We start from the raw sequence: 12,859 nt of genomic DNA on the forward strand, positions 1-12,859 counted from the left end.
GCTCGGAATCGGGCAGTCGGGGAAAATGACATTGCGGGAGCCAATCACGATGCTCTGGTATACAATTTTATACAACTTATATCTTCACCAAATAAGTACAATATATGACAGTTTTGCAAGTCTACAGGTCTATAGGTTTACAGGCCTGACCTTTGGGACTAATTTTGAATCTTATTCGTAAAACTTCCATCCTCAAGCCAGTTCATCATCGTCTCCCATTCCCATGACACGTCGTTCAGCCAGATCGCGGATCTTGTCCTCTAGAACGCCACGTCCATAACGCTGCGCAACCTTAGCGGCCGCCTCGAGCATCTTACCATTGCGATCCGTCATCAAGGCCACCAGCTCCAGCGCCTTCATACCACGCTCCTCGCCCTCTCTGCATTCAATGGCCAGCATCTGCAGCAAGTTCTTATCTAAGTCGAGCTCCCTCCGCGCCAAGTCAGAGCGCTGGCTTGCTGTCGCATTGGTCGACGAGAGAAGGTCGCGGAAGAGCGACAAAAGTACGTTTCCACGTACGAATGATTCCTCGAAACGGGCACCCTCGGCTGTCGTGTCTTCGGATTCGCTGGAATCCTTCGGGGGAGCACTGGCAACTGGGATCTGGAAGTCGAATTCACTGAGCAACGGCCGCGGGAAGTAAGGGTTCTTGTCGCCACCCTTGAGAATGATACAATGGAACTTGTCTTGTGCGACAGCCACTGGCCAGTATGTCTCTTCTTTCCGCCCTCCCGCGAGACGGGCCATTTGCTTCGTGTCCAAGAGTGGTACCCATCGGGCTTGGCCGGGTGTGCGCCAGTGTTGCAGAACTAGTAGGACGCCAGTCGAGTCATAGATACAGGGATCCTAAGAAGACGGTTAATTCCGTATTCAATTCTTCTGTTTTGATAGCGCATACCCCATTATCGGAGAAGAAAACACTCTGCAAAGAAGCCCCTTCCGGAAGGGCGACAGTGTCTTCGTTTTGGCAAATCTCGTCGCGTTTGACATTTTCCACCGTGTATCGCAAAGTTGCATGGCCATCAATCCCTATAGGGCCGTTTCCAATACTCATAATGTAGTTACGCCAGGCCGCGCAAGTCACAGCTTGGCTCTTCTGCCGGTACACCTTGAAAGGAGTTCCAAAGAGAGTGTACACTCGAACGTAGTCCTTTGATGTGACAACGACAATGTATGAATCGCTGAGTGCCAGAGCTGATAACGAGCATTAGTAGGATGCTTAGATTGGGTATAGTAATTTGAAGTCTTACCTCGAATTTGTTCTCCCTCGGGCAATTCAGTCCGCCAGTCCGCTCGTGCAGTCCACGTTTCGTGTGGCCGGTAAAAGATAGTGGCCGGACTACCATCCGAAGGGTTATTGGCAAACAGTGTTCCGTTGTCATCTATACTTGGTCAGCCAAACTTTCAACACAAAAAGACAAGACAAGCGGGAAACTTACTTAAACAAGCCTTGTCGTACATATATGGATCAGTGAAGTGGAAGTCTCGATGAGCTTCTCGGTCATAGAATTCCACAGTAACAGTGTGATGTGTCTCCTGGTCCACCGTCCAGACAGCTCCCGTCAAGTTCAGGCCTAGGCTAGTTAGCAAATTCACTTCAAGGAAGTTGGAACAAGAACACACAGAGATATCTCCTACTCCCGGCCCAAGGTGTGCTGCCGGGTTGAAGAGGTGGATGGGCCTTGGGCTTCTCAAACCCAGAGTAAAGGCGCTTGTTACTAGTGCCACCGAGATCATCGAGATGATCGTTTGGCCGCTTGCCATACAAGTTTAGTTCCTCGTCGGCATAGCCAGCCCCATCATCATCCTCGACGAAATCCATCATCTGGTCATCTCCACCAAGGATGTCATCCAGCGAGTCTGGAGTTCCTCTTCTCGCCGCTCGCTGGATGGCCTCCTTGGATCGCTCTGCCAGCGTGGTTCGCCCAACATTGTTGGAGATCTCGCCCAGAGGCCCGGGCAAGATAGGAGCAGCCTGCAGCGGTTTCTGCAGGAGAGACTCATGATCTTTCGGCACAAAGTTATCGTAAATAAAAAGTTCTCCGTCTGAAGTTGTGAATGAAAGTGAGTTCTTAGTCGGATGCCAGGATAGGTTCATGACATTTCCAAAGTCGTATCGCTGCAATATCTTTTGCGTCTTTGCTTCCCATAGCACAATATAACCATCTGCTGCTGCAGATGCCAGAAGGGATCCGTTCGGGGCCCAGCTCAAGGCCGTGATGTCGCCGGTATGACCGCCAGTGAATGTTTTCTCTTTCTTCCACTCCGAGGTTGAGTAGATAGAGATATCTCTGGTCGCCTCCGCAGAAGCAAATGCAGTACCATCCGGATGCCATACTGCTCTCGATGTCGCCTCGGCATCTGGCTCCAGTCGTCGAATCACTCCATCGAGTTTGCGGACTAACTCCGGCTCCTCTTCGTGCATGGAGTATATATAGAGGATTCCATCTGTGCCGGATACTGTCGCATATCGGCCACTGGGATCGAATGTGACATGCTTCGTTCCCTTGGATTGTTCCCGAAGATACTTGACTTGTGTCATGTCGTCGACTTTCACGATCTTGACTGTGAGCTCACTAGTCCACCAATGTTAGCATCCAATCCTGTATCTGGCACAATCCCTCTAACACTCACTCGCTTGCTACCGCAACCCATTCCCCGTCTCTCGTCACTGCAATGTCCCGGACCGGTAAAGCGCATCGTACAAGCAAGTTTTGCATCTTGCCCGATATAATGTCGTACTTCCAGACTGTTCCATCCTCGGCACCCATGATGAAAGACCGATTCTAGCAATCCTGTCAGTTCCTTCGGCGGATCTCGAGTCTTCCGTTCCAACATACCGTAGCACCAATGCCGAAATGCGCGTCAACACCTTCGTCGATGGTCTTGGGCTCTCCATCTTCGCCAACCGTGTAGATACGAATTGCCGAGTTAGAGCCACCAGTAATGATCCGTCGTCCGTCAGGTGTGTAGGCCAGTATCGTTGTGCCAGGCGTGTCTATGTGAAAGTCGCGTTGTCAGTAACTATTGAATTCTCCCCAGGTCATCAGCCTGACTTACGGGCTGGGCGCCCCCGTGGGCGAAGAGGGTCGAAACTCATTGCAAACGAGACCTGACGTAGATAATTCAATCAAGTTGCAACTAGAAAGTCTGGAGCATCGTTCGATCTTAATCTGGTGGATCGCAAATGGCCAGGGATCTACAAGGTCAGACGCGTCCGCGTTACGCGCCTTGATTGATTTAACCCGATTGGGTAATGAGATAGGGCTCAGGGCTCAGGGTAAGGGCCCCCTTTCCTCTAGACATTCCCAGCTTCGATTGATCAAAGGTCCTATTGTTTAATATTGAATTTGTATCAGAAATAGATTTTACGTGCTGGCACCTCCTGCTGTTAAGAAATCAAAGTCTGCTCCCTCTTGTGCTTGATTCACCGATCGCTCATACAACCCGCGGTAGCCTCTCCTCTGCTTTCTTGCTTGTGTCTCTCTTACAAGACTCTGTCTGCGTTTCTCGATTCGAGTCTGTAATACTGCCTCGGAAACTTCCAAATGCAACTTCCTAGTCTCGATATCGCAGATAATCAAGTCGCCGGTCTCCACCACGCCAAATGGTGACTCTGGCAGCGCAGCTTCAGGCGAGATATGTAGGATAATGGTTCCACCCGCGGTCCCTGACATTCGACCATCCGAAAGCCGCAACATATCCTTAACTCCTGCCTCTGCTAGCTTCTTTGGAATCGGTATAAGACCAGCCTCTGGCATACCTGGATTGCCCACTGGGCCGATGTTTTTCAGGACCAGCACACTGTCCTTCGTGACAACAAGGTTCGGATCATCGATCCGCTGAGCAAGGTCAGCTGAATTTTCAAATACTACAGCCGGTCCAGTATGTGAGAGTAAGTGCCGATATTTTGAGGCCGAGGCTTTGAGAACCGCCCCGTCTGGGGCAAGATTGCCACGCAGAACAGCCAACGATGACGCGGGAAACAAAGGATCCGACATTGGCCGAATAATCTGTTGTGCAAAGGAAAGTCGCTTGGATTGGGACGCATCGAGAACCTCACCCAGAGTTTGCCCAGTAATTGTCAGAGCAGAAAGATGGAGCAAAGGCCTAAGCACATGCAACAGCGCCATCATGCCTCCTGCATTGTGAAAATCATTCATATAGTTATCTCCACTCGGCTTGAGGTCAATTAACAGCGGGGTTTTGCGGCCAATCTCCTCAATAGTATCTAAAGTGATGACTCCCTGCAGTTCTGGATGCCTGTTTGCAATAGCGAGCAGGTGAACAACGGCATTTGTCGAACCCCCGATAGCCTGGAGCACTGTGATGGCATTCCAGAACGATTCCTTAGTCAGAATTTCTTGTGGCTTTCTCTTGGACTTTGCAATTAAAACTGCATTTGCACCAGTCTCCTCGGCAATTCGCAGTCGTGCGGATGATACTGCTGGTGCAGTTGCACCCCGAAGCGGCATCATTCCCAACGCAGCAGTCACACAAGCCATTGTACTAGCAGTCCCCATGACACCACATGTCCCCATCTAATTGAGTAGCCATTGTGGTTAGCAAGCTAAATGTCCCCCATATTTGATGAGAACGCATGTGCACATACAGTTGGAGCAAGCTCTTCATTGATGGCCGAGATCTCTTCGACGTCAATTTCACCCGCTCGAAAAGCCGCCCAGTTGTTTCGGCAATCAGTGCAGGCTCCAATACGCTGACCGCGGTGGCTTCCTGGCATCATTGGGCCGGTGATCAGTGGTAGGATTGGCTTGTTGGCAGAGATGCCACCCATCAACTGAGCAGGAACGGTTTTATCACACCCTAGATTCTGTCAGCGACTATTCCCACCTGACAGGAATCAATTTTAAAAGAAAACGCTCAGAACTCACCCCCAATCATTATACAAGCATCCAACGGCTGAGCCCGGATCATCTCCTCCGTGTCCATGCTCATAAGATTCCGCAGGAACATGCTGGTTGGATGCGAGAATGACTCGGCAACACTGATGGTAGGAAATTCGATCGCCAGTCCTCCGTTGAGTTGCACGCCGCGCTTGGCCGCCTCAATAAGCTGGGGCACATTGGCATGGCAGGGATTGAACCCGGAGAAAGTGTTGATGATACCCACGATTGGACGTGATAGCGCATCTTCTGAATATCCGAGTGCCTTGATAAACACTTTTCGAAGAAAGAGGGAGAAATGGGCATCTCCATAGGATGTCAGGCCCTGGCGAAGTCCAGTTGTGGATATGATTGGGGTTGTGAGGTCGTAGTCCCTATTGGGATTCTGTTCGTCCATATTTTATTATTCTTCGATTTTAAACAATCCTTCAAGACTACAGAGAAACCGTAGCCACATTGATTAGGCGACTTATATATTCCCCTTCTCTTAGTGGATGGTGTCATCGGTGCAAGGCCGATCCGGATATTAATCCGAGCCGAGGAAGTATATGGAATGTATGAAGTATATGAAGTATATGAAGTACATGAAGTAAGTATATAGAATATATGGTCATGAAATTAAATTTATTAAGCTCTCTCTCTTTAACAAAATGCCAATGCAATGCTTCAAATCTATACCCTCAATTTCATTTTCACTCGCAGCTCTTTGGTCGGTCGGAAAGCCCCCCAGCTAGTCTTGTGCCCTGGAACTGAGAGGAATTTACTATTTGTGGGCTCAATATCCCACAAGACCACAATCCCAGCAGTGAAAGTCAAGATAGCTCGCTCAGTAAAGCCATTGTTTGTCGATCCATACAATCCATCCGCAAAGGGAGCGAGGATGTTTGAATCAGCTCGTTGTTTTCCCGTTGCAGGATCAGTCACGAGAAACCGTAGGGGATCATACTGCTCCGGGTTTGAGAAGTATCGAGCATCGTGGTAATAGGCACCATGGGGCACAATAATATCCTCGCCCTTTGCAATCTTGTATGTACGGGGCTCCGTCAGACCATAAGCGGCTTCTTCTGCCGACTCGGAAAGTGTCACATCGGACGCCAGGTTGTTGAATGATATTCCTGCTGAATGAAGGCGCACAGTCTCATAGTAACACGCTTTGAATAGCGGGCAAGATGTGAGTACTTTTTCAATATCCAGAGAGAGACGAGGGGGTTCATCAAAGGGGAACCCCGTTTCCTCACGGGTTGGTCTGGAAGCCACCACGTACGGAGCAATCTCTTTGCGGACTTGATCGAGAAGTGAAGGCTCGGCATAGAGATGAGTAATTGTCCAAAAAGTGATCTTAGTCGTGTGTTCAATCAGATCATAATACAGAGACAAGTGCCCTGCAGCACTGGCACCTGGAGATAGTTCCAATTTGCGGAAAGTCCGCATCCTATCTTTGAACAGTTCAGAGACATCATCAAGATCACGCAATTCAATGCCGGGATCAATCCCATCGTCCCACGCAGTAAAAGCTCGGTGAAAGACTGAAAAGATATGGCAAAGCCGGTCACTAGCCGCATGCCCTGCTGAAGCCGCTGGATGCGGGGCCCAACGAGGAGTGCCAAGAAACAATGTCACAAAGCAATCGTCGAGTCTTCCAAGGTCTTCTGAGAGATTAGGGAAATTCTCCACGAACGCCTCACCCATCAGGAAAGTAGAAGTGACGTGACCAATGAAATTGCTCACAAGTGCAAACAAATTGGCTTCGCAAACTGTCTGGTCCCCTTCATCGGGAAGTTCAACTCCACTGATGCCACGCTCCCAGGGATATTGGTCAACAATGCTCCGGCAGAAGCTCACCAGATTCGGCATTTCACGTTGCACCAAGCGGGTAATAGCAGACGAAGCCTCGGCGACAAAAGCTTCTTCGTTGAGAATGGTAGGAGCCTTGTCGCTAACTCCTTGGTGACGATCCATATCCAGATGGCGGATGAGGCCGCGGTCGCCAAAGACGTTATGCAGAGCCTGATCGAGCACCTGGCTGTGTGTTGTAGCAGATTTGACAGATAAAGCAGTCTTCATCATAGATGGAGAAGCCACAACATTGTGCTTCACACCGCGAATGTAAATACCAAATACAGGCTCATTCATGGATTTCCTAGAATCTTATTAGCAGGTGCGTAGAATGGCAATGTAGTGTAATACCAACCGAGTTCTTGTAAAGAAAGTGACATGATTCCATAAGAAGGCAGGGCCATGCCCAATCCAGGGAAACCAATAAGGTGCTAGTCGCACCGTCTGTGGTTTTGAAGGATCTCGCTCACGTCGACTTTGAAGCCCCGAGATAATCCGGGTTGTGATGCATACGAACACCACAATAGCAAAAACCGTTGACCAATTTACACCGAAATATTTCTCACGGATGGCCTGTACAAGACTCAAAGTTTCGTATCTCTCCATTGTGATCGAAATAATGTCCAAAACAAACCCTGTCATGCAAGATAACACGGTTTTACAGCGCCAGCACCCACTCAAGGGCTCGAGGTAGATAATATGGTATGACAGACAATTCGAATTGATTCACTCCAGAGATTTTCAAAATTAAATATATCCTCAGGTGAAGGGTGAAGGGACACGATGGCAAACGGAGGGTGTCTTTTTCTGGCTGACTAAGCTCAAGAGACTGGGGCCCCCGATGAGATGCTCTATTTTTGGTCGGTGATTTTCTTTTGATTTTCAATCTTTTCAAAATAGATTGCGATTTCTTTCTATATCCTGATAGAAGGTCTTCGGATAATACTGTGAATAATCGAATTAAAGTTGATATCGCTTGGTTTACGTTTATACTACCTATTAAACCCGACAACAGATCTATACCCATATGATGTAAATTGGAGGTTATAAAACATGAGTCAAACAAAGAAAGAACTGGATTCAGCCCCATGGTATCATCAGTAATGGAGTGTAGTATTGAGATGAGATTGATACAGTAGCTAAAAGCTTAATTCTCCTTCTGCAAACCCTTTGACAAGGCAGCACTTTCACCCTCATACTTGAGAATCTTCGATTGAGATCCGTGGACTTTGCGCAGAAGCCACTCAATCCGTGAAGTTAGCTCCCAGGGGTGTTTTGGAAGCGAGCCAAGTACCTGCAGTTCCTCCTCATACTTCGTGATGCTTGAATTCTCTTTGCCAATAAGCTGGGAGAGAATTAACAGATCAAGGCGACCCTGCAAGGTCTTGTTCGCAACCAGACGTTGGAAAGCAGCGCGATACACAGGTTTGCCTGCCTTGACGTATCGTGGAAATCCTTTGTCGGTTCCAATGGAGATGAGCTCTGCTTGCTCGAGTGCCCGGAGAGTAGCCTCGCCGTTGTCCTTGAAGATATCGTCGAGGAGGACTTTGTTGTACAACAGGCTTCCATCCTTAGAGTGTGCGATAGACTTGATCAGATGCCACGCCTGTTCACGGGTCCATTGAGGTGCGATCGACTCTGTTCCGAGGATGAAGATTTTCAGGATTTCAGACGCCGACTGTTCAATAATACGGTCCACAGCAGCTATACAATGGTTAGTAGAATCCTCAAGGCAAGAACCAAAGATAAAATGCAAACTTACCTTCAGGGGTCTCTCCGGCCTCAATGCGATGGGCCATGAACTCCAAGTCAGTAATTCGACCACCCAGCACCTTGATACAATAATCCAAGCCACGAAGCGTCTCTTTGCGCCTTGCATTCTGTTCATCGTCACCATCACCTGCCTCTGCATCCAGATGACTCAACACGAAACGACGACCAACTTCGAGCGAGCAGTCACCCAAGGCAATTGTGCGGAATACTTGATTAGGCAGGGCTTTGCTCAGTGGCTTTGCAAAAGAGGAATCAGTCGTCAAGAAGATGACATGGGCGATGTTTGCAGATGTCAGACCAGCCGCCCATTCAGTAAGTTTGTCGAGCACGACACTATCATCCGCATCATAGAGGAAATTGTCAATTACAACGACAGGTCTCACCTCGGGATGAGCCTCCAGGTATTCATCTTCGGACATATTGAAATCTTTGTCCTCCTTTCGTCTACCTTCCAAGGCGACTCGTTTCATAGCGACACCAGTATTCTGCCAGATCTTGCTCAACTGCGCATCTAGCGTCTCGGAGAAGCCAGCCTTGGTGCCAATCATCCCCTGTGCAGCAAGGTCAATGAAGCTGCTGATGCTGTTCATCCAAGAGAAGATCGGTCGGTAGCCGACCTGAGCGGCTGCTCGCGAAATCTTGGATGTATCGCCCCGAGCATCTTGGATTTGCTTGCAGTCAATGATGACCTTGTACTTATGGTCTTTCAGAGCTTGTTCAAAAACCAGTTCTCGTTTCCCTGAGCCCCGAGGACCATGGATAACAATGAATGTCTCCGCGGTCTCCGTTAACCAGGCTCGCAGTTGCGAAATCTCTGCTTGTCGGTCTTCCCAGATAGCCGCTAGACCTCGCGGGTCCGACTTCCGCTTCCCAAATGAGAACATGCTCGCTTTACTGGCTTGTCTGCGGACCCACTGCAGCACTGCATTCTCTTCACTCTGGAACGAAGACTTAATTTTGAGCGTGATGAAGAATGTGCGAATTGGATCGAAGATGATGACCGTGATAGTAGCTATGAGAGCAGCTATCGCAGGGATCACTAGCCTTGGATGATTCAAAATCCAATCCTTGATCATAGACAACTTGATTCTGCGCTCGTAGTTGATCTTGAACCTTGTGCCGGACTTGCCACCCCCTGCTTCTTCAGAGACAATAAATCCGTGCATACAATTTCTTGCCATCACGGCGAACCGAGGGCGCTCGAATCGCAGAATTGCATATCGTGGTTCGACTTTCGAATCTGAGGGCTGTGTTTGGATGTCCAGAAGTTTGCCGTAAGGTCGAAACATTGAGTATAGGGACTCTTGAGTTAACTCAACCGCTGAATTATCTGGGGAAGTTGGCAAGAATTCCACCTTTAAGGTCTGGCTTGGGATTCGATAGAGGTCTTCAATCCACGGCGTTCCGCGAACAAGGTCTGCATCGACTTTCAGGATTGGATTGAACCAGGGCTTAATGGGATTGGTTTTCAAATGCTCCTTGATTGCATTTTGGATAGTTTCGGTGCTAATATCCGACTTGAGCGCATACTTCACGAATGCGCCTCCCTCCTTGTACCTCGTCACGACTTCTTTGATCTCCAGATCTAGATCTCTTGGAAAAGCTCGTTGGACAATACGAGTCGGCTCAGCCGCCGCTAGTTCTGGGTTGTTGACTCGTGTCAAAAATCTCTCGAGAGGCTGAATATGGCTGAGGGGTCCCCGCAGCAGCCATTGTAGTCGGTGCGGAAATATATCTAGAACTAGTTAATGGATAGACATGATAGCTTGCCATAACTTGGCACTCACTATTGACATAGATAATTCCTTCGTTTTTTCCTACCGAAATATGTCCCGACTGGATAGAAGATGTGCATCGTATCATCGAGCGTCCCCAAAGCGGAGCTCTCCACCCCCGGGACGCATTGGCGCTAATATGGGAGCGTGTCGTAGACCAAACGGCCAACGGACCTTTTGATAAGGATGTCGATCTCATCCTGATCATAGACACATACCGAATATAGCAAAAAATAAAGCTTGGAAGAGTGATCAAGTGAGGTAAATCAACTTGCCAAATTAATGACGTCGGTTCGTGACTGGTTATCGGAGTCACATGACATCTTGATTACCGCGAAAAGATAACCTCGCGATTTCAAGGTGTCGCGATAGATCCACCAATTCTTTCCACTCGCAAACCAAAATGGCCTGGCTGTGGGGATCAAGTCCCAAGGATGTCTCCAAGGAAATTCCCAAGGATATTTCCTCCACAATTCCCATGGAACCACCAAAGCAGAATGCACCATCGAAGACCTTGACCCCCGACGAACAAGCCGACTTGGAGTTCAACCAAATCCTGGCCGATCTCAGAGCTGAGGATGCGTCGCTCTCAAAACGAACAGGGCTGACCTCCGATGGCAATCCGTCACCAGAATCCCAAACACCTTCATCACCCATCTCTCCCGAGTCGCTTTACCAAGATACCATGTCCTGCCGCAATGCCTTCGATTACGCCTTCTTCTGTCAGTCCTTCGGAGGCCAATTTGTGAATGTCTATCGATATGGAGAACTACGGTCATGCAGTGATCACTGGGATAATCTCTGGCTGTGCATGAAGACACGAACTTGGCCGGAAGATTTACGCAGGAGAGAAATCCGAGACCACAACCGGAAGAAAGCGATTAAGTACAAGACAGGCCCCAGCAGTGAGGATGTCTGGGATGTGCGTCTAGACCCAGCCAAAAACTCGTTCAAGGGAGATTTTGCCACAATGTGGCAGGAGATGAAGGCTGAAGATGAAGTAGCGAAACAACAGGCGGAACAGGCGGCTTCATGATGTTCCTTGTTTCTCTCTTCTCTTCTTGTTACGATATGTAGATATACACCCTTTTGTTTCATTTACTCATGTATAATATGATACTCTCCATTTCCTCTGCGTATCGGCGTTTGTTCGATGGTCACGGAGGACCCTGCGGATCCGCATACAGCAATAGCGCTTTAAAGGCTGTTTCTTGCTACACTATATGGTTTCATATGATTGGGATTTCTCGGATCTTTCTTGACGTGGGTTTCATAACTATACCCCATGACTTATCAAATTCTACCGAAGGAAGAGAATGATGCCGAAGTAGATTGATTGAGTTGCTCAAGAGATGCTTGAAGAACACCACGCAAATGAACGACCTGAAAATTAGAAAAATTGTTAGCAAACCTCAAAGCCCGTAGACACAGGAGACATGTCTCGGGATATTAAAGAGGAAACCCAAAACATACTTGCCTCATATTCTTTCATATCATCATCATCAAATCATAAAATGTTATACGCCTCCTTCTGCCGTGTGTCTATGAAACCTAAGAAGGCGGGCAAAATATCTATAAAAAAGACATCTTAAAAGACATTCGAAAAGATTAACCAAAAAGACGTTACTCGGCCGCGTTTGCGGCCGAGTATTCTTGTTGGGTATATATACTGGGAAGCTGTGAGTAGCCGCCGTGCATATAAAAGTTCAACTGCGGAGCAAGCTTGTAAGACCTATTGTAAAGAGCAATTCAAAAGGTTAGCATTCAGTTCAATAGAAGGCAGGTAACGAAGGTGATGTTCTTCAAATATCTGGTTGTCCAATCCAAACTTCATTCTTTTATTACTGTTCATCTTCCTCCTCTATAAACTGGAGCCGTGTCTTGATGTGCTTCCTTACTCGATCTTCAATTTCCGCTATCCTAGCATTGACAGAACTCTTACTGTGCGTGCTGCACGTAGAGGAAGTCATACTAGCCGTAGATGAAGGCGTGACCTTTCGCAGAGTCACAGTCTCAATCCCCGGATCGGCATCGAGGTTCAACTTCTTGCTGAGTCTCTTTACCTTAGGGCTAGTGGGATGATCAACGGTGAGCTTGGCCATGGCAGCAGTGATGTCAGCGATATCAGATGGACCAGAGGCACCACCAACTGGAGTAGATCGACCGCTCAGGTCTCCGGGGTGGGAGGTTGGAAGCCAGGCGCGACCTTCGGTACCTGTGGAGTGCCTGTGCATCTTTGTTCGGAGGCTAGCCTCAACACTACTACCGCGCCTTGATATTCGCCCATCATTATAGTGGCGGATGGAACGTCGCTCACCGTCGAGCTCGCGGTCAGTGATGAAGCCGTTTGGGTTGAGATCGCTGGCAGCCTCGGTCGTCTTATTGGCTTCGTTGCTCATGATTGCAATGGATAGGACATGTGAATCTGTGAAATAAATAAGCTGGATTAGTTAGAACGAATGAATAGAGTGGAGTGGTCCGAAAAAGCAAGGGATATAAGGACAATTATGTAGTTCAGCCATCATCGCTGGCCATGCAAGTTTAACAAGGGGGAAGTTGCCAAAGAAAGAT

At 48.4% G+C, this 12,859-nt stretch overlaps 4 protein-coding genes across 4 annotated transcripts; 1 reads left to right on the forward strand and 3 right to left on the reverse strand.

Moving 5' to 3' along the window:
* Positions 1-192: 192 nt before the first annotated feature.
* Positions 193-7,346, reverse strand: PEX2_033730 (Dihydroxy-acid/6-phosphogluconate dehydratase; the record flags this gene model as incomplete). The annotated part of the gene is made up of 13 exons (XM_016740648.1): positions 193-846; positions 899-1,194; positions 1,251-1,382; positions 1,440-1,574; positions 1,624-2,576; positions 2,635-2,786; positions 2,841-2,998; positions 3,061-3,112; positions 3,492-4,541; positions 4,613-4,824; positions 4,893-5,289; positions 5,583-7,044; positions 7,096-7,346. The coding sequence occupies 13 exons, from the start codon at positions 7,344-7,346 to the stop codon at positions 193-195; spliced, it is 5,904 nt and encodes a 1,967-aa protein (XP_016601450.1).
* Positions 7,347-7,887: 541 nt separating this feature from the next.
* yme2 (uncharacterized protein) lies at positions 7,888-10,376 on the reverse strand (the record flags this gene model as incomplete). Its single annotated transcript, XM_016740649.1, has 3 exons — positions 7,888-8,444; positions 8,503-10,248; positions 10,301-10,376. 3 exons carry the CDS (start codon positions 10,374-10,376, stop codon positions 7,888-7,890), a joined length of 2,379 nt encoding a protein of 792 aa, XP_016601451.1.
* A 315-nt stretch (positions 10,377-10,691) lies between these two features.
* PEX2_033750 (EMI1 family protein) lies at positions 10,692-11,324 on the forward strand (the record flags this gene model as incomplete). Its single annotated transcript, XM_016740650.1, has 1 exon — positions 10,692-11,324. The coding sequence occupies one exon, from the start codon at positions 10,692-10,694 to the stop codon at positions 11,322-11,324; it is 633 nt and encodes a 210-aa protein (XP_016601452.1).
* Positions 11,325-12,129: 805 nt separating this feature from the next.
* On the reverse strand, positions 12,130-12,687 carry PEX2_033760 (uncharacterized protein; the record flags this gene model as incomplete). The annotated part of the gene is made up of 1 exon (XM_016740651.1): positions 12,130-12,687. The coding sequence occupies one exon, from the start codon at positions 12,685-12,687 to the stop codon at positions 12,130-12,132; it is 558 nt and encodes a 185-aa protein (XP_016601453.1).
* Between the last annotated feature and the right edge of the window lie 172 nt (positions 12,688-12,859).

This window comes from Penicillium expansum (genome assembly GCF_000769745.1).
Source record: "Penicillium expansum strain MD-8 chromosome Unknown contig104, whole genome shotgun sequence".
Lineage (NCBI taxonomy): Eukaryota > Fungi > Ascomycota > Eurotiomycetes > Eurotiales > Aspergillaceae > Penicillium > Penicillium expansum.